The sequence below is a fragment of the Cygnus olor genome, chromosome 26 (assembly GCF_009769625.2).
Source record: "Cygnus olor isolate bCygOlo1 chromosome 26, bCygOlo1.pri.v2, whole genome shotgun sequence".
NCBI classification, from domain to species: domain Eukaryota; kingdom Metazoa; phylum Chordata; class Aves; order Anseriformes; family Anatidae; genus Cygnus; species Cygnus olor.
The window spans coordinates 1401638-1421701 of record NC_049194.1 but is presented as its reverse complement, the minus strand read 5'-3'; the positions used below and the strand labels follow the sequence as shown (position 1 = coordinate 1421701).

The 20064-nt window shown below is 67.1% G+C and overlaps 2 protein-coding genes across 3 annotated transcripts; one reads left to right on the top strand and one right to left on the bottom strand.

Annotated features, from left to right (window-relative positions):
• The first annotated feature begins 185 nt into the window (after nucleotides 1–185).
• Nucleotides 186–14092, top strand: NCAN (neurocan). Of its 2 annotated transcripts, none has more exons than XM_040537216.1 (15): nucleotides 186–333; nucleotides 5208–5287; nucleotides 6290–6691; nucleotides 7164–7338; nucleotides 7414–7541; nucleotides 7656–7949; nucleotides 8035–8967; nucleotides 9072–10169; nucleotides 10735–10851; nucleotides 10955–11068; nucleotides 11249–11407; nucleotides 11784–11866; nucleotides 11954–12098; nucleotides 12858–13040; nucleotides 13145–14092. In XM_040537216.1, the coding sequence occupies exons 2-15, from the start codon at nucleotides 5215–5217 to the stop codon at nucleotides 13375–13377; spliced, it is 4137 nt and encodes a 1378-aa protein (XP_040393150.1). In that variant the 5' UTR covers nucleotides 186–333; nucleotides 5208–5214; the 3' UTR covers nucleotides 13378–14092. The 2 variants fall into 2 exon arrangements, with proteins under 2 accessions (XP_040393150.1, XP_040393151.1); XM_040537217.1 differs by having other exon boundaries at nucleotides 187–333; nucleotides 13141–14092.
• A 903-nt stretch (nucleotides 14093–14995) lies between these two features.
• HAPLN4 (hyaluronan and proteoglycan link protein 4) lies at nucleotides 14996–19478 on the bottom strand. Its single transcript, XM_040537213.1, has 5 exons — nucleotides 19396–19478; nucleotides 18350–18467; nucleotides 17686–18048; nucleotides 16790–17092; nucleotides 14996–15980 (listed from the first exon to the last, which is right to left on the bottom strand). The coding sequence occupies exons 2-5, from the start codon at nucleotides 18465–18467 to the stop codon at nucleotides 15643–15645; spliced, it is 1122 nt and encodes a 373-aa protein (XP_040393147.1). The 5' UTR covers nucleotides 19396–19478; the 3' UTR covers nucleotides 14996–15642.
• Nucleotides 19479–20064: the final 586 nt, after the last annotated feature.

Below are 20064 nucleotides of genomic sequence, written 5' to 3'. Positions count from 1 at the left end.
GGGGGGGGGGAAGGCGGAGACGCATGCGCGGCCGCCCCTCGCCCTGCGCCCGGCAGCGCGGCGGGGCGCGGAGCGGGCGCGGGGTTCGCCGCCGCTGCGGGCAGGTGCGGGCGGGCGGCACCGGCGGCACCGGCGGGGGGGCCGCGCCTGCCGCCAGCCGCGATTGGCCCGGCCCGGCCCGGCTCGGCCCCCTCCGGGGGACCCCGACCCGCTGCCCACCCCCCCCCCCCCCCCCTCCGCTCCCCGCTTTTAAGCCCCCGGTGCCGGCGGGGAGCTCGGTGCGAGGCTCCTCCGGCGGCGATGACCCCCTGCGCGCCGTGAGCACGGCCCCAGGTACGTGCGGCACCGGCACGGTACCGGCATCGGTATCGGTATCGGTATCGGTATCGGTACCGGTACCGGCACCGGCACCGCCCGCGCCGCGCCCCCGCTGCGGTGCTCGGTGCCGCGCGGTGGGAGCGCACCGGGATGGGGACGGCGACGGGGACGGTGACACCGCTGGGGGACGGGAGGGACGGACCCGGGCTGGGGACACGGTGGGGCAAGGCGGCTGTCACGGCTCGGGGGTGCGGGCACCGGGCTGGGGACAACGGGTTTGGGGTGGGGGGACACCGGGGTGGGAAGGGATGGGGGGTGCTGGAGAGGGGGCGCGGTGTGACAGGGGGTTGGGGACATTGGGGATGGGGACGTTGGGGATGGGGGACACTGGGGAGGGGGACACTGGGGATGAGGGGGACACCAGCTGGGGGGCAGCAGGAGTGGGGCTTGGGGGACAATAGGGCCGGCACCGCTGGGATTGTGGGGACGCCACTGGGACACCAGCATGGGGGGACACTGGGGACACCAGGACACGGAGACCAGGGCTCTGAGGCTGGGGACACCGGTGCTGACAGGGGCTTGGGGACACCAGGGCTGGGGGACACCAGCACGGAGGCCAGTAGGACAGGAAGGGCTGGAGGATGCTGACAGCGAGTTGGTGGCGGGGAGAGGAAACAAGGGACAACGGGGAGGGTGGCAGGTGCTGGCAGTTGGGTGTCCCCTCCCTGTGGTGCTGGACCCGGTGCGCCGTGGTCTCCTCCCCTGCCCGGTCCCTGTTGGTGCCACCGGGGTTTCCTCATCAGGGAGGGAGCCGGAAAGTTTCTGGACACGGTGTCCCCAGTGTCCCCCCCAAGCTGCTGGGGACCCGGCAGGGCTGGTGTCACAGCAGGGGCTTGGCACCGTGGGCAGGATGAGTGCCAGCCCGCATCCGCCAGCTGCACGGCGAGGCTGGGTTGGCCGGCGGGATGCCGGGAAGGATGGATGCGTGTGTGGGGACCAGCGAGGGCTTTGGGGTGCTCGGGGGCTCCCCAGGACCCCGGCACACCCGGTGTTTCCTGGGCAGGAAGGTGCTGGAGGCCCAGCTCTGGGCCAGGCCCGCTGGCCGCATCCTGCACCCTCCAGCCTCCCTGCTTTTGGGTGGGCGCTGGTGCTGCTTTTGGGGCCGCTTGCCGGCGTGCGGCCGAGCCCGCTATGGGGCCGGGGTTTGCCGTGACTCTGCATGGGCTTTGGGGCTCCTGCTACGGGTGCTCAGCCTCCCAGGGAGAGACAAAAAGCAGGGGGGTGGGAAAAAAATAATAATAAAAATAAGAGCGAAATCTAAAATAAAGGCTGCAGACTGTCTGCCTAATAAAAATCGCACCCAGCAAAGGGCCCATATTGGCCAGGATCACAGTTTGCCGAGGTGCTAATTTATTCTCGCAGGCTGGGGGGGAGCGGGAGCATCACGTTGCCTGCGAGATGTGACGGCAGCGCGGTTTGCAGAATTCCTTTGTTGTGGGCAGAGAGGAGGGGACGCGGAGCCAGCCCCGCTGCCGGGCTCCTGCCGTGGCCGCGCAGCCCTGCGGGGGCCCTGGGTGCTCGCCCCCACCCCGCCAGGAGGGAAGTGGGGACATGGGGTTGCAGGGGGCAGGATTGGCCCCGCGGTGTGGTGACAACCCCGGACGGCTGGGTGCTGAATGCTCCATGGTGCCCTGATGGTGCTGGGGACCACGGTGACCCGTGGGGACAGCAGAGGTCACAGCGCCAGCACCACGGCTGCAGGTGGCGCGGGGCTGGGGGCACCCCCAGGGCTGGGGGGTCCCCAAAGCTGGGGGTGCCCCCGTCCTGCTGCAGCCCATGGGGGTGGCAGTGTCTCTGAGCCGGTGTCCCCCCCAGTGTCCCCTCTGCTCCACAGGGACCCCGAGGTCCGCAGACCCCTGGCTGCCCCCTGCCCAGCCCCACGGCTCAGGGCGGGACGAGAAAATGCCCCAAAAGTGGCAGGGTCAGCCCGGCACCCGGTGGCCTGGGAGGAATTAAGCTAGGTTTCAGCTGAAGCTAATCACCAGCCCCGGCTTTGCATATTCATGAGGCGGATGAATTATTCATGTGGTGACAGCTAGTGACAGATGTGAAAATGTTCGCCCGGCTTGGGGGGGGGCGGCTTTGCACCGGCGTTATTTTAAATTTCTCTCATCTGCCGTTCCTTTGGCTTTTGCCCGGTTTGCGGCAGGTGCCGGGCCACGTAGGGCACGGGGACACTTCCCTTGTCCCCGAGAGGGCCCAGCCACGTGGCACCACGAGTGTCACCGTGCCACGAGCCGTGGCATCGCCCCGACTGCGGCCACCCAGAGCGCCTGCACCGCTCAGCCTGCGGGGACGCGGTGGCACGGCCGCCGCTGCCTCTCGGTGCCACCCTCCGTGCCTTGGTGTCACCGCCAGCTGTGGCCGAGGACAGCGCGGTGACACCCAGCTCAACCCACGGCCCCCAGGCCAAATCCTGCCCCAGTGGCCGTGCTGGGGCTGGCTGGGGGTTAGTGGATCAGGAGGAGGTGGGAGGGAGGGAGACGGCCCCGTAATTAATGAGGTGCCGGGGATGCTGCCTGGATGCGGTCCCTGAGCTGGGGACATCATAATGGGGAGAAGATTAATTTGGGGAGGGGGAATGTTGGCTGTGCCCAGGCTCTGCTTTGTCCCCGGTGTCCCTGACGTCCCCTCTCCTGGGGGGTCCCAGCAGGGCGCGTGGTGGGGGCTGCGCACAGAGCTGGCACCGGCATGGCTGGAGGCTGCGCTGCCTCTTTCCCTGACCTTGGGATCAACTTTTCGGGCTGGCGCTGGCTGAGAGCAGTGGCAGCCACGGGGCGTGGGGACACGGCGGGGTCCTCCCTTTGTCTTCCTGCTTGGAGCAGAGTCACAGTGCCAGCGGGACACGGTGCCATGTGCTTGAAGGGCAGGGGTGGCAGCGGCCAGCTGGGGCCGTGCGCCCTGGCAGCGGGCTGGGGTCCCCAGGGAGGCAGCGGGTGCTGACGTCCACTCCCAGCACCGTGCCGCCACTGCTGCGAAAGCAAAACCTGCAGAAATGCTGATGTCAGGGACGCTGACAGCCAGGCAGGCCCTTCGCCGCTGCGTGCACGGCGTCCTGCACCCGCTGCTGCCAGCCCGGGGACGGCCGTGGGACCGCGGTGCCATCCGTCTGCCCGTCCAGGCACGGCGGGCGGCTGCGCATCCAAAGAGCAACTTCCATGTTTAACATTTAAATAAAATATTGAATGTTTACCCAGCGGCGTGGGCCGCGTTTGCTCAGCGAGGACCCGTCTCCAGCACAGCGGCTCTGGGTAAACAGCGCAGAGCTTAGCGGAGTATTTATACGATGGCACGTGGACGCCACTCGTCGGGCTCTCCCCCGGGTCCCTTCGGCTCCAGATCCGTGCGGCCACCCCGGCGTGGCCTGGAAGCTGCAGGGATGAGTGTCGAGGGAAGTGAAAAGGGAAAACAGGGGTGAAAAGACCAAAAAAATGGACTGTGGGTGATTCGAAGCCCAGGGATGTGTGAGTGCAGTGCTTGGGTTGGCACTTCTACCCCAGTGCTTCATCTCCTGGGCACCCCCAACCCTGCAGCCAGCACCCACGTCCTGCACCCACAGCTCCATCCCCAGCCCGGGGTCCCCGTCCCACACCCGGCACCGAGGGTTTGTGCTGGGAGAGCTGAGAAAGGCAGGATTTGCATTTTAATGGCGAGGAGCTGGAAACCCCAGCGCCTGGGCATGCCAAATCACTTAGGTATTTTTTTTCTGTAGTGGGAAATCAGGGAAAGTTGAGTGCTGGTTTCCATCGGGGCTGGGGAAGCGGCAGCGGGGCCAGGATTTCGCTGGGATTTCCTTCCCAGAGAGCGAAACCCCCCCAGGTCTTAAGTCCTGCTCCTCTCTGAGCATCCCAGAGCATCTCGGGAGAGCCGCAGCTGTCCCCGACTTTGCAGCGAGCCGCAGAGGCCGTCCCTGGCCGCATCCTTCCCTCCTGCAGATATGCTAAGGCACGGTGCGGAGCCACGCTGGGGGCCAGGCGACCCCCTCGGCTTTTATTAGCTGCAGGTTTTGGAGGCAGAAAGGCCCCCGGAGCTGTGCTAAAGGGAAGGGGCAGCTGCTGGGACTGCAAATGCTTTCTTCTGTAGAACAGGTGAAATAAAACCCAGCTTTGTGCCCCCCCAAAAGGCCGTTTTCCAGCACTGAATGCAGGGGGTCTCCTTTTTTTCTTGCCGTTTCGCTCTTTGTTTCTATTTTTGTCCCATAAAAGCAGAAGGGACAGGGGGAGGAATCAAGGGCTGGAAAATGGAGCATCAGGGAGCGGGGAAGCCGCGGGCTGAGCCGAAAGCTGCAGCTCAGGAGTGTCGAGGGGCCGCGTCCCCAAAACCAGGCGGTCCCCATCCCGGCTAGGGGACGGGGCAGGGCCGTGCCAGAGGTTGGTGTCAGAGCCGGGGGGGTGCTGAGCATCCCTCCCAGACCGGGGACCGAATGATTTAGAAAACACTGATCGTTGCTGCAGTGAAGCAGATGGATGGGAGCTTTTCGGCGAGTGGCATTGCTGGTTTTACGCTCCACACCGGCTCCGGCAGCTGGAGGCATCCGCTGCATGTTAATGGGGCCGCATCCTGCACGGCCAGGCTGGGGGGAGCCTACAGGACCCCGGGGCTTACCCGTGCCCCCGTAGCGGAGGCGCAGGGATGTCACCGTGGGTGGCACCGGCAGCGAAACCAAACTCTCCCCAGGCTCGTGCTCTCCTGCTAACAGAGCTAATCCTGCTCCTCCCCGCGCCTCCCGGGGGGCCGGTGTCACCGCGGCCCTGCGGCGGTTCAGGGACCGATGGCGTGCTGCCGGGCAAACGGGGAGCGGCGAAAATCCGACCCCGCTCTCGTTGCAGGTCAAGGATGGTCCAGGTGATGGGGGATGCCGGCTGCTGGATCCTGCTCGGGCTCTCCCTGCTCCCCATCGCCGTGGTGGGTAAGTGGCACCCGGGGGACAGATCCTGCCCCCTCCCAGCTGCGAGCAGGGGCAGCAGCTTGTGGGCGAAGAGCAAGGAGCCGTCGCCTGCCGGCAGCGCGAAGTAGCTGGGGATAATTAGCCAATAAGAGGAAACAGACACAAATAATGAACTACCAGCACTAATAAATAGTTAGGGCAAAGAACAACCGGCTCCAGGAGGGGGCTGGGTCTGCAAGCTCCGTCGGTGCTGTGTGATGCCCTGGCCCCGCAGTGGGATAAAACGCAGGAGCTGGAGGGGCCGGCAGGGGATTAGCGAGGGAAAAGCCCCCCCCAGGCATCCGTGATCCCCCCCTCGTGCTGGGTGAGATTTTAAACCCTTAATCCTGTTGGCTCAGCACCCCCCTCTGCCGAGCTGTCCCCCACGGGTGGCTTTGCTGCATCTCTGGGGCCAGATCCTTTCTGCCCACCCCGTGTCCCCATCCTGCATGGCAGGGGCACGGTGACGTCCTGCTCCTGGGGTGCTTTAGGACCCCTGGAGCCCCTAAGGAGTGAGAGGCTCGGGGTGAAGCTTTGTGGCTGCGATGGAGTGGGAATAGGGTGGGGGAAGGCGCCCGGGGGTCCCGCACCGGGATTAGTGGCCGTCCCCAGCCAGCTTGCCTCTGCGGGGAGCATCCGCCACCGTTCCTGCTGCGGGCAGGGAGAGCAGCTCTTGGGGCTTTCCGAGAGTTATGGGATTTGTGGGAGAGTGCCCGGGGTGGGCAGGATTACTGCGGGAGGAGGAGGAGGAGGAGGAGGTCTTCATCGCTGCCACGCTTTATCCCAGCTCGGGGGTAGGTGGCTTTCTCCCAGTGGGGTCAGGTGCCACCGAATCGCAGGGCAGGGACGGGACAAGACCCTGCAATGCCCTCCCAGCCCCCCAACTCCCCCCGCGCTATGGAAACCCCCCCCCCCAGCAGCCCCAGAGCCCTGTGGGAGCTCGTGCTGCCCATCCCCGTGGTATCTGGGCGCCTCTCCCCGCAGGCTCCCAGGACGATGGGAAGGTGATCCACATCAACCGGGTGCAGCACCAGGCTGTGCACGCGGGGCTGGGGGAGCCCGTGGCCCTGCCCTGCCTCTTCCTGCTCCAGCCCTCCGCCTCGCTGGGGCCCAACGAGCCCCCAGACCCTCCCCGCGTCAAATGGAGCAAGGTGCGCTCAGCCACCGGCCAGAGGGAGGACGTCCCCATCCTGGTGGCCAAGGACAACGCGGTGAAGGTGGTGAAAGCCTACGAGGGCCGGGTGTCGCTGCCCGGCTACCCCCGCGACCGCTACAACGCCACGCTGCTGCTGCGCGCCGCCCGCGCCAGCGACGCGGGGCTGTACCGCTGCGAGGTGGTGGCCGGCATCGACGATGAGCAGGACCTGCTGCCCCTCGAGGTGACGGGTGAGCCGTGGGGCATCGTGCTTGGGTGAGCCGTGCGCACCTTGCAAGCCGTGCACACCACGTGCACCGTGCGCACCAGGCGCCCTGTACAAGCCGTGCACCCTGCGTCCCCTGTGCAAGCCATGCAAGCCATGCACACCATGCAAGCCCTGTACACCGTACAAGCCCCGTACCCCACACCTGTACCCTGTACACTCTGTGCCCCTCGTGTGAGCCATGCGTGCCATGCACCCTATGCAAGCTGTGCGCCCCATGTGCCCTACGAAAGCCCTGTACCCCACACAAGCCCTGTACCCCACACAAGCCATGCACACCCTACAAGCTGTGCACCCGCTATAAGCCATGCATCCCATCCAAGCCACGCAGCCCCTGTGCCCTGCACCCCTTCTGCAAGCTGTGCACCTTATGCACCCAGTGCAAGCCACACACACTGTGCACCCTATACGAGCCGTGCCATCCGCTCTCCTTCCAGGCGTCGTCTTCCACTACCGCCCGGCGGGGGAGCGCTACGCGCTGACCTTTGCCGCTGCCCAGCGCGCCTGCCTGGACAACTCGGCCGTCATCGCCTCTCCCCAGCACCTCCAGGCTGCCTTCGAGGACGGCTACGACAACTGCGACGCAGGCTGGCTGGCTGACCAGAGCGTGCGGTAAGCGCGTGGTGTGGGTACCCCTTGTCGTGGGCACCCACGGAGCTGAGCACCCCCCGCGCCCCTCTCCCGCAGGTACCCCATCACACTGTCCCGGCCCGGCTGCTACGGGGACCGCAACAGTCTCCCCGGTGTCCGCAGCTATGGCCAGAGGGAGCCCGGTGAATTGTACGATGTCTACTGCTACGCACGGGAGCTGCAAGGCAAGCAGCACCGCGGCGGCGGGCACACGCCGATGCTTGGGGACATCCCTTGGCGTGCTCGGTGCCACCCTTGGGGATGGTGACGGCTTTCCGACGAGCTCCGCTCTCTTGCAGGGAAGGTGTTTTACGCCACGGCGCCGGGGCGGTTCACCTTTCAGGGGGCCCGGAGGCACTGCCGGGCCCAGGGAGCTTCATTGGCCACCACTGGGCAGCTCTACCTGGCCTGGCGCGATGGCCTGGACCAGTGCGACCCCGGCTGGCTGGCAGACGGCAGCGTCCGCTACCCCATCAGGGTCCCGCGCAGGAAATGCGGCGGTGAGGCCTCGGGCGTCAGGACCCTCTACCAGTTCCCCAACCGCACTGGCTTCCCCCAGCCGGCCTCCAAGTTTGATGCTTACTGCTACAAAGGTAACGGTGACGGGCTGTGGTGCCACCACCGGGTCCCCACTCGTGTCCCAGGCACCCGGCCCACCCCCGGTCCTCCTCCCCACAGCGGACACGCCGGATGCCGGTGATTCCGCCGCAGCGCACACGGGGCAGAAGGAGCAGGAGCTGCCCACGCCCGACCCGCCGGGCAGCGACAACGTGCTGGTGGAGCACGAGGAGGAGCGTGAGGACCCGGCCACATCTGGGGACACCCCACGCGTCGGCCTCCTGCCACAGCCGGGGGCTGCGGGGCCGGGGGAGGATGAGGATGAGCAGCTGCGGGCGGTGAGCAGCAGCGTGGCAGCGTGGCGCGGTGACATCCCCGGGGCCAACGGCACGGCCCTGCCGCCAGCCACCACCTCCTCTCCGGCGTGGCCCCACGAGGACGAAGCCCTCAACGTGGTGGACCAGGCGCCTGTGAGCACCTGGCAGGATCCGGCCAGCAGCAGCCCAGCACCGCCAGTGCAAGAAGGCCCCAGCCCCGAGGAGCCCCCGGTTGCCCTGCTGCCGTGGTCCCAAAGCCCAGCCCAGGAGGTCACCAGCTCACCGACAGCACCGCCTGGCTTGGGGACAGTCCCTGGCACGGCAGCAGAGACCCCCAGCACCCTGCTGGGCAGCTCACGTGCCCCCAAAAGGAGCAGCTATGCTGGGCTGAATGGGCGCTACTTCCAGCTGCAGCAGCAGAGCCGGGACCCCCCAGTGGCTGAGGACCCCCCGGTGACTGGGGACCCCCCAGTGACTGGAGACCCCCCGGTGTCTGGGGACCCCACAGTGGCTGGGGATCCCACAGTGGCTGGGGACCCCGTCGTGGCTGGGGACCCTACAGTGGCCGGGGACCCAGTGGGGACAGTCACGCATGCCCCCATCCTGGCCCTGGAGGTGAAGGGGGCTGCAGCCAACGCGGTGGAGACGTGGAGCATCGCCCACACCGGTGCTGAGAGTCCCCCTGGGGGGGGTCCCTACCCGCTCTCCAACGAGGTGGAGGATGAGATCGGCCACAGTAAGTGATGCTTGGGGTGTGTGTGTGTGTGTGTCGGGGGGGTGGTAGCAGTGGCATTGGAGTGCTCCAGCCCAGGGGACCCCACCTTCTGCCATCTCTTGCAGAGCTGCTGGCACCAGCCACTGCCCCGGTGCCCCCGTCACCGAGGGATTCTCCACAGTGGAGCCCCCGCACGGCCCCGCGTGGTCCCGGGGGGGCTGCACGGACATCCCTGCCACCATCACCACCCACCCCCGTGGCTCCCCGTGGTGCTTCCAACCACCAGGATGTCATCGCAGTGCGGGCAACACCCCGTGGCCCCAGCGCCCGCGGTGACTCCCCCTGGCTGCCTGCGGATGCCACCGAGGACTTCTCTGGGGACACCCCTCCCAAGGCGGACGGCGACCCCATCCCACCACGGCCCCCGCTGCCCCCAGCCCCGCTGGTGGCCGATTTCCCTGAAACGTCCCCGCAGCCCGGCGGTGATGGCAGCGGGGCCCTGGGGGAAGGCTCACTGGAGAGGCAGAGGAAGGCAGTGGCCTCCCTCCACCTGCTCATGGGGATCCCTGGCACCACGGTGGCGGCTTCTCCCCATCCCCATCAGGGTGGGCTGAGCCCCACAGCTCCCCAGGGGACACCCGAAATGGGGGCTGAACCTGGCCACGAGCACCCAGCCGTGTACGGGGATGCGGGGACAGGGACGGCTGAGCCGAGGGACGAAGCAGCCGTCACCCCCGTGGCACGGGACGTCCCCTCACCTTCACCCACGGCCGGCGAGGTGACCCCACGGGCTGGCTCCGAGTGGCCAGCGGAGGGCACAGGGGAGGCAGAGGACGGGTCCGCGGGTGCCCCACGACCTGTGAGCCCCACGGCGCCGGAGCTGGAGGGAGCCGAGCATCTCCTGCACCCCCCAGCCCCCCGGCAGCCCCCCAGCCCCAGCGAGGAGGACACCTCGGGGGAGGCGAAGAGGGAAGACCCCCCCACCCTGGCCAGCCACCCCTCAGCTCCCACTGACACCCCCTGGCCGTCACCCACCGCCCCCCACCCATGGGTGCCGGAGGTGCCCGGCTCCCCGAGCGCAGAGCCGCTCTTTGAGCCGTCCACAACGGGGGGGCCCGGGGGAGCCCCGCTGCTGGATGTCGACAGCGGGAGCGGCGAGGAGCCCTTGCTGGAAGAGAGGGAGCTGCTGGCTTGGACGGGCACCGACAACACCAGCCGGCACGGTGAGCGCGGTGCCACAGGGTTGGGGCGCTGGGGACGCTGGGCACGGTGCAGACCCGTGGGGTTGGGTTCAAAGCAGAGGTTTTATCCAAGGCAGAGGGCTCGTTGGGGACTTCGGTGCTTGCTTTGTGCCTGTGACAGGTTCAGTGCGTAGCCGGGGTTTCTCAAAGCGAGCTGAGCTATTAACGTGAGCCAGGAAAGCGTCCTCCTAAATATTTAATATTTGCAGTCGCTAATAATAATAGCTAGCGAGGCAGCTCCCAGCAGAGGGGGTTGGGCATACACAGACTTTTAGTGTCTGGGGAAAAAAAAAAAAAGAAGTAACAAATATACGTGAGACTTAGAGCCACTGAGAGGCGGAAAAGTCGCCGTGGTCCATGTGCCAAGGCCCTGGGGCAGGACCAGGACTGGGTTTGTGTTGTCCCCACGTTGCCAGCAAGGAGCTGGGGCTGGTGTCGGGGCTGGGTGGGCGTCCCAGTGCATGGTGCAGCATGATGGGGGCAATGGGGTGGGTAGGGGCGAAGCACCAGGGTGCCCCCCGTGACGGCACCCGCTCCTGCCCCGCAGCTCCGGCCGACCCGTGCCAGAACAACCCGTGCCTGCACGGCGGGACCTGCCACGCCAACGGCTCCGTCTGCAGCTGCAGCTGTGCCCAGGGCTTCACCGGGGAGAACTGCGAGATCGGTGAGCATGCCCGTGTGCCGTGCCCATGCTGCCGGTGGGGCCAGCGTGGGCAGGAGGGTGCCGGGGGTCTCGGCGCGCCCACAGCCCCCTGCCGTCCCCGCAGACATCGACGACTGCCTGTCGAGCCCCTGCCAGAACGGCGGCACCTGCATCGACGAGGTCAACTCCTTCGTCTGCCTCTGCCTGCCCAGCTACGGGGGCAGCCGCTGCGAGAAAGGTGGGGAGAGAGGCACGGGGCAGCCCCCTTGTCCCCCCCGAGGGCAGCATCACTGGCCAAATCCAGCCTCTGCCCCTCCGGGGCAGGACCCAGGAGCCTCCCCAGCAGTGGGGAGCGTCTCCGTGCATCCTGGGGTGCTGGGGGCTGGCCCCAGTCCCCAGTGTCCCCATGTCCCCGCAGACACGGAGGGCTGCGACCACAACTGGCACAAGTTCCAGGGCCACTGCTACCGCTACTTCGCCCGCCGGCGCTCCTGGGAGGACGCGGAGCGGGACTGCCGCCGCCGCGCCGGGCACCTCACCAGCATCCACTCGCAGGAGGAGCACGGCTTCATCAACAGTATGGGGCTGGGTGGGGGGGAAGGGGCCCAGGGGGGCCCAGCGATGGGGCTGACCCAATCTCAGTGCTCGGCACTCCCGGCGATGCTGGGGCTGCTCCCCGTATTTCCAGTTTGGGCCGTTTCCATGCCACACCGAGGCTGTTGTGGCTTGGGGTCTGGAGGGGGCAGTGGGTGAGGAGAGGGTCCCCCCGGTGCTGGCACAGGTGCCCATGTCCCTCCTGCGCTGGCATCCCATCACTCTCCAGCCACGAATCCTGCAGCCCAGAAGGCTCCTGCTCCTGGGGCTTTCCAGGCGCCGGCACCCCTGGGTGCTCCTCACCTCCATGGGTGCGGGTGTTGGTGGTTGGGGACCCTCCCTCACACCTCTCTCACCAGGTTTCGGGCACGAGAACACCTGGATCGGGCTCAATGACAGGATCGTGGAGCAGGACTTCCAGTGGACCGACAACACCGGCTTGGTGAGGCCCGCGGAGGTGGCTCCTGCTGGGGCGCAGGGTGCGGGGCGCGGGGTGCGGGTGCTCTCACCCCCCCTCGTTTCCCACCAGCAATACGAGAACTGGCGGGAGAACCAACCCGACAATTTCTTCGCGGGCGGCGAGGACTGCGTGGTGCTGGTGTCCCACGAGATCGGCAAGTGGAACGACGTGCCCTGCAACTACAACCTGCCCTACATCTGCAAGAAAGGCACAGGTACAAGAAAGGCGGGATGGGGACAGCCCCAGGGCCCACCCCCAGGGTCCCCCCATCCCCATCCCAGCATCCCCATCCTTCATCCTCATCCCATGGCCCCCATCATCCCCATCCTGCATCCCCATCCCATGCTCCCAGCATCCCCATCCTCATCCCCATCCCAGCATCCCCATCCCACATCCCCATCCTTCATCCTCATCCCATGGCGCCCATCATCCCCATCCTGCATCCCCATCCCATGGCTCCCAGCATCCCCATCCTCCATCCCCACCCTGCAGCGTCCAGGCACCTCCTCATCCTCAGGAAACCTCTCCCAGCCCCTCACCAAGGAAAACTCGAGCAGCTCCCCTTAATCTCCATTATGTTTTTTTTTCCCCACAGTTAATTCTTCCCTCTCCACTTTAATTTGCTTAATTTGCCGCCATTAAAACTATTAAGTTCTCATTCCTTATCTTGAAAGTTATATTAACCTCCAGCTGTTCGTTGTGAGCCGGAGGAGCGCGCCTCCCTCTCCCGCCGGCCGCGCGTAACGATGTGCTCGCCCCGATAAGGCCGTTAATTACCTATGTAAATCCTCGGGAACACCTTGCTGCAAATCTGGCAGAGGAACCTCTCGATGGATGGGCTCTGTAATGAAGCCATCGCCGCCGCTCGGTCTCGCGGAACCGGCGGCGTGTGTAGGGTGTCCCCACGTCCCCTCCCGGTGCTGGGGTCCGGGTGACGGCTGATGGGGTCTGTCCGTCCCCCCCCCCCCCCCAGTGCTGTGCGGGCCCCCGCCGGAGGTGGAGAACGCCTTCACCGTGGGGAAGAAGAAGGAGAAGTACAGCATCCACTCGAGCGTGCGCTACCAGTGCGAGGAGGGCTTCACCCAGCGCCACATCCCCACCATCAAGTGCCACAGCAACGGCAAGTGGGACCGGCCCAAAATCCTCTGCACAAAACGTTAGTGGGGACCTGGGGGGGCGGGAGGGGGTCCGGGAACGGTGCGTGGGTCTGGGGGCTCCCTGACCCCCCCGGCCCCCCGCTCTTTGCCCCCCGTTAGCCAGGCGGTCGCACCGGGCGCGGCGGCACCACCGGCACCGCCACAGCCACCCCCACCACCAGCACCACCACCACAAACCCCGCAAGGAGCGGCGAAAACACCGCAAGCACCTCCGGCTGGACTGGATGGAGGAGGGCCACTACTTCTAGAGCCGGCGGGGGAGCAGCAAGCACAAGGGCCCCCGCGGGCGCCCCAGGACCAGCCGTCTCTGGGATGGGACGTGGTGACGTTTCCTGACCCCTTTCCCTCCCACCCACCCCTCTTTTATAACCCCCCTTTGCTTTAGCTCCTAGGATGCCCGGCCCTGTAGGGAATAGGATCGGGCGGGGGCGGCAGCGTGTGCGTCCCCAGCCCTCCCCGCATGCCCCACGCTCAGTCCTCGACCCCGTGGTGCCGTGCCCGCACCCCGGGGTCGAGCCCCCAGCCCCGCACGGGGACCCCCAAATCCCCGTGGAGCCCTGGGGGGGCTGTTCTGCAGCTGGCTGATTGCCCCTGCTGGGGTCTGGTCCCCTCCAGGTTTTGGGGGGGGTCATGCAGCAGCCCCCCACCCATCACCCCGACTGCCCTTGGCCATCGCATCCCCTTGGATGGCTCCAGTTTTTTAACAGCCTCCCCGTCTTCCTGCCCCAGCCGGTGTCCTCAGCGCCCCGGTCCTGCCCACGGGGTGTCCCCACACCCGGCACGGGGTCCCCGTTCCTGCCCTGCCCTGGCTCGTGGGGCTACCCCGCACCAGGGCCCTCCCGGCTGGTTTTGGGGTTGGATTTTCCCTTTTCCGTTCATTGTCGGTTCCCCGTTGGAGTTGGCGTGTGTGTGTACGGCGCTTTCTGATCTCTGCTGTTTGCGACGTGACTGCCGTGTCCCGTTCCCCTTCTCCCCCTCTCCTCCTCCGTGGCATTTCTGACTCTCTGCGTTTCTGTACTGCTGGACATTTTAATAAATTTTTTTAACAGTTCAGTGGCCCCAACCCTGTGCTTTCCTGGGCTCCCGGAGGAGCGGGGACCCGGGGACGGTCCCTCCGCAGAGGAAGCTTGACTTGGCCGGGACCCGGCGCACGATAACGGCGCTCTCCATCTGGTTCCTTTTGCCACCCCTAAATTAATTTTAAGCAAACACAATCCTTCTCCGCCGGCTCCTTTTGCCAGCCCTGCTCATGAATCACGCCGGCGGTGAGCCTGATGAATTCATCGGGGCACTGCCTGCGTTAGCCACGGGTGCAGGGGCTGTGTCACCGCGCCGGCTGCCATCCGTCAGCGGGTGACAGCCATCACCTGGGGCTCCGGTGGCCCCCGGCCCCGTGCTCCCCTCCTGGGGGTCCCGGTGGCCAGGAGTGTCACCTCCCGGCAGCTATTTATTTTCATCAGTGCTGGGAGGCCGTAAAGGTGATGGATGGACTGTGCTCAGCTGGGCCCGGCGCAGAGGAAAGCCCCATGCGGCTTCTGAGCCCCCTCCGGCATGGGGGACCACAGGGTCCCCGTCCCCTGCCCGTGCCCTGCTGTCCCTGCAGGGGCTCACGGGTTGCTGCCGGCACCGTGGTGCCTTGAAACTGCTTCCCCTGCTCGCCTGGTCCTGATAAATCTGTGGGGATGCTACAGCTGGGATGCTCCTGGGGAAGCCTCAAAGCGTGCTCAGCTCCAGCTGGGAGGAGGGAGTGGTGGTGCCAGGGTCAGTGGGGCTTTGAATATGGACAGAAATCAGGAGCAGTGCCCGGCCAGGCAGGTGGGAGCGTGGGGTGAGCGCGGTCCCATGGCTCAGAGCATCCCAGGTTCCTCCTGCGCCCACGCTGCCTCTCCAGGCCCCTCTCTGGCAGCCACCAGCAGAAGGACACACGGGAGCCTGGCTCAGCTCTCGAAAGCAGCCGAAGCTTTTATTTCACCTAAGTCCAGCTCGCAGCACTGGGGCTGCACGAAACCTGGAGCCGGTGCCCGGCTGGGTCCGGGGCATGGGCCAGTGCCTGCGGGCATCTGCTGGCCACGGCCACTTCTGCTCTAAGCCAAGCGCGAAGGCGAGAGGCTGCAGCGCCCAGCCCCGAGCGGGCGCTGCGGGTGCGTGGCTCAGCCTGCACCGGCGACACAATTTTGGGGGCTCAATGCACACCTGCGGTGTCCCCACGGCTGGGTTTGGTGCTGCGCAGCCCTGGCGGCAGCGTGGAGCTGGCGAGCCCGAGGGCTGCGGTGGGCTCGGTCCTGCTTTGCTCCTGCCAGGCTTTTTGCACATGCAATGCGCTGATTTCTAAGCGATAACTGCAGGTGGGCTGGGGAGCTGGCACCGGCTCCGAGCGCAGGCCTCGTGCCCGGGTGGCTCAGCGCCTTCTCCTCCTGGTGCCTCAGTTTTTTTCCCCAAGCATCGCTGGGCTTTGGTGACAGCAGAGCAGGCGCTGGCACTGCCCAGGCTCTTCCAGTTCAAGGTGCAGAGCCACAACCCCAGGGGGCTCCCAGCAGAGTCTGAGGATGCTCCGCAGCCATGCGAAGCTGGGTACCCCCCTTGGGGAGCCCCAGGACTGCATCACACGCGGTTGGGATGCCCCCCGCCCTGTTCCTTCTCGGGGGCAGCCTCGCCAGCCTTCTTGAAGCAATACACCCCGAAAAGCTTGTACTTTTTGTCCGGGAAGCCCAGGTTGCGCACGCCGGGCTCCCGGCCGCCGCAGCGCGCCCGCGGGTTGACGATGGGGTAGCGGATGCTGCCGTCCTCCAGCCAGCCGGCCTCGCAGCGGTCCAGCAGCTGGATCTTCCAGGCGGCGTAGAGCTGCCCCACCTTGGCCACGGCTGCCCCGTTGTTCTTGCAGGCTTGCACCGCCTCGGCGTAGCTCAGCTTGCGGTACGTCTTCAGGAAGTAGACTTTGCCTGGGGTGGGGGGGAGGGAATAAAAGGGGGGCTGTCCGGGGTGGGGACCAGGCTGGGGCGCAGCATCTGGTAGCCGGTGGATGGGAGACGGGGCAGGGATGCTCAGGGTGGACCGCTCAGCCCCACGTCCACCTCTATGGGGAGCCAGGACCCCCCCTTTCTGCACCCCCCCCCAGTTGAAGGCGATGGAGGGGCGAGCAGCCGGCACCTTGGTGGAGGCGGATTTATGGGGGCTGCGTGGCGGCGGCCGGCGCTGGCTCCTGCTGGCGATTACGCCTGCTATTTATCCTGCCTGCCACCATTAAATAAACATCCGCAGAGCCCCCCCTCCGTGCTGCCCTGCCAGCCAGGAGGAATTTACACAGCCCCAGAGCCCTCCTGGCTCCGATCTGTCTTGCACGGCCCCAGCCTCATCCATCACCCGGGCCATTTGCTGCTGCAATTACCTCCGTCCCCTGCTCCTGCCCGGGGAATACAGGAGCCTGGCCGGGACCGGGTGCCCCAGCCTGGCCGGTGACAGGGGCACGTGGATGGGTCCTGATCCCTGCTGAGGGTTCCCAGCACCAAACCCTTCTTGATGAGAAGGGGAGCCCTGGGCAGGGATGTGCAGCCACCTCCTGCTCTCACCCGGGGCTGAGATGCTGGGCAGCACCCGGCAGGACCCCAGCACCACAGTGGAAGGGGAATAGGAGGGGAACGGCCCCTTCTCTCCATGGAGAACCACCACCAGAGTGCTGCGGAAAGACTCCCCCCATCCAGCTAAAAAGCAGAGCGGTGCCTCAGTTTCCCCTGCACATCCCCGCCATTACCGTTGAGGTTGGAGGTGAAGCAGAAGGCGTCGTAGTGCTCGCTCTCCTTGTGCCGGTAGCCGTAGTTGCGCACCCCCACCGGCGTGTCCTTGCGGCCGCACTCCTCCCGCGGCCGGGAGATGGGGTACTGCACGGAGCCGTCCTCCAGCCAGCCCGCGTTGCACCAGTCCATGCCCTCCAGCCAGGCTTGGTGCAGCTGGTCGTGCGAGGCCAGGATGCCGTCCTGCTGCAGGCACGCCTGCTGCGCCTCGTGGAAGTTCAGGGTGTAGCGGCCCAGGCGCGGGTGGTAGGGGAAGATCACACCTGGGGGGGGGCGGCGAGCAGGGCTGGGGCATGTGGGCATCGCCCTGGGGTCCCCCCCTTGCACCCAACCAAGGGGGCGGTTGCATCAGGGCGGTGTGTTATGGAGCTGCCCCACGCTGTCGGTCATGGGGGCTTTGGTGGGGCCAAGCCCCGGTGTCCCTGCAGCAAGTGTGCACCAACCCAAGCAGCGTAGCCATGCCTCCTGAACCCCTAGAAAGGCTTTTGTCCTTTTCTCAGCGCCCCCAAAATATTTCAGCCCCTCCCGACAGGCAGCGAGGCCGCAGTTCAGCTCAGAGCCACGTGCGGCACCGACGCTGCCACGCGTCCCGGACCCCCGGTGCTTTACGAGGCCGTGCTGCTATCTGTCTCTGCCATTTACGAGCTGCCAGCGCGTAAACCTGGAGCAACAATAAAAGCCAATAACAGATGCAATAAAACACAGCACACGCTGGGAAAAACAAGCGGCCGTAAAGCTGAGCTCGGGGATGCAGCGCTGGGAACGGTGTCCCGGCCATCCCATGGAGGATGCCATGGGGCCACCCGGGGTCCCCCCCTTGTCCCCGTGCCCCACAGGGCCAGCGCCGTGCCGCTACCTTCAAGGTCCAGCTTGACCATGCCGGTGTCATCCTCGAGCTCGTTGGTGACCTCGCACTCGTAGCGGCCGTAGTCCTGAAGGGTGACGTTGCGGATGATGAGCGAGGCGTCCCCGAAGCCGTCCTCCTGCAGGGCCGTGCGCCCGCGGTAGCTGCCGAACGCCCGCCGCGCCTTCCCCAGGGCCACGAAGACGTCCACGAAGGCCATCGGCTCCGTCACCTTGGTCCACTTGAGGCGGATCTCATCGGGGTCGTGGGCCGAGACGTCGTAGTGGTAGCGGCAGGGCAGGATGATGGTGCCGCCCCGGTGCGTCACCACTTTCCCCGGGGCCGTCTGCACCACCACGGCCCCGCTGTCCCCCTCTGCAAGGGACACCGAGCTCAGCGCTGCCCCCGTCCCCAAACCTGCCCCGGCGCAGAGCTCAGCCCTGCATGACGGGAAGGAGCCACGGTGGGGACAACGGGGTCAGGGGGCACATGGAGGTGTGGGGAGCATCTTTTGGGGTGGAATTCCCCTCTTTTGGGGGACTTTCAGACCACGTGGGCAGCTCCATTGTGCTTTAATGAACACTAAACCCAATGCCTCGAAGGCTGCAGGCTCCCAAGGAGGGGGGGCACCCTGGCACCCTGGCACCCTGCTGCAGCCCCCCGCGTGGCCACTCACCCATGACGTGGACCACCTTCTTCCGTCCCCGGGGGCTGGGCGGCGTGTCGGAGGCGAGGACGCCGGCCAGGAGCAGCAGCACAGCCGGGCCAGCGGCCCAGGACCCTCGGGGGCGCATCTGGGGGGGGGAGAGCCGAGCCCCTCAGCACCCCCCAGCACCCCAGCTTGGGGGGAGAGGCCGGGAGAGCAGCGGATCAGAGCCTCCAGCCCCAGCTGGTCCCCACCCCACATCCCACATAGAAGAGCCCCAGGGACCCCCACCCATCCCAGGTGCCCAGACCCCGCATCGCCCCCCCGCCGAGCATCCCCCACCCCGCGGGGCCCCCCCAGAGCTGCGTCGGCGCTGAACTCCGCTTCACCCGCTCAGTTACAGCCGGGATGAATATTTCATGGCACACGCTGCGGGCTGGATCTCTTTAGTTATTTATGGCAGCGCCGGCACATCTGGAAACTGAACTGATGGCGCGGGAGGGGGCAGCGGCTGCCCGAGCCCCCTCCCCTCCCCCGCCGCCCACCCGGCCCTGCACCCCCCTTTTTGGGGGACAGCCCCAAATCCCGCTTGGGAAACGAGGACCCTGTCCCCAACGTGGGGTGCCCGGGGGTGGGCTGCGATCCCCGGTCCCCGCCGTGCCCCACATTTGCCCCCCACCTGCCCCGCCGAGGGGATGCGACCCCCGCGCAGGGCGCAGGGGGCTGGGGAGGGTGCGCGGCTGGGGGGCGGTGGCACCGGGCCGTGTCCCCCCCCCCGCGGGTCCCGGGGCCGGGCAGGGGTCGGGCATCCCCTGTCCCCCGTCCCCCCCCCCCCGGCGGCGGTCCCGGTGCAGTGTTGCAGTGCGGGGCACTGCGGCGGGAGCGCCGGGGCTGCGGGACACCGGGAACCGGGGGCGGGCAGCGCAGAGCTGGGGGGGGGGGAGACACCGGTCCGACCCCCCCCTGCACCCCCCTGCACCCCGAATCCCGGTCCCCACCGGCAGAGGGGTCCCGGTCCCGGGGGTGGGGGCTTGGGGGGGGGGGGGGGGTTGTCCCGACCCCCTCCCGGCACTCACCGTGGCTCCGCGGCGCCAGTGCCCGGTGCCGGCCGCCGGGAGGGGCCCGGGAGAGCTCCGGTGCTGCCGGTGCTGCCGGTGCGGCTCCGCGCAGGGGGCGGCACCGGGAGCCCGGCCCGGCCCTGCCCCGGCTCCCGGCGCTGCGCAGGGCGGCCGGCCCGCCAAGGTCACCGGTACCGGCACCGGCACCCCGGTACGGCGGCTCCTGGGGCGCTGGAGTCTTGCGGGGTGACCCCGACCCTGTCCCCGTCCCCTACAAGGGCAGAACCGGGGGTGGCGTGGGGGGGCACGGGTGGGGACCCTCGGCTTGGCTGGGATGTGAGGGGGCACCCCCGAGACACCGCCAGCACCCGCACACGTGTGCACGGACCCCCCCCGCATGTATGGACCCCCACGAGTGTGCACGGACCCCCACGGGTGCACAAAACCCCATAAGTGTGCAAAAAAAACCCATGCGTGCGCACAGACCCCCACACGTGTGCACGGATCCCCACGCGTGCACAAAACCCCATAAGAGTGCACAAAAACCCCGTAAGTGTGCACAGACCCCCACACGTGTGCACAGACCTCCACGCATGTGCACAGCCCCCCCCCCCATGTGCACACAGCTGTGCATGCACACACACATGCACACGTGCTCGCACACCTCTGCACACATGCGTGCATCCC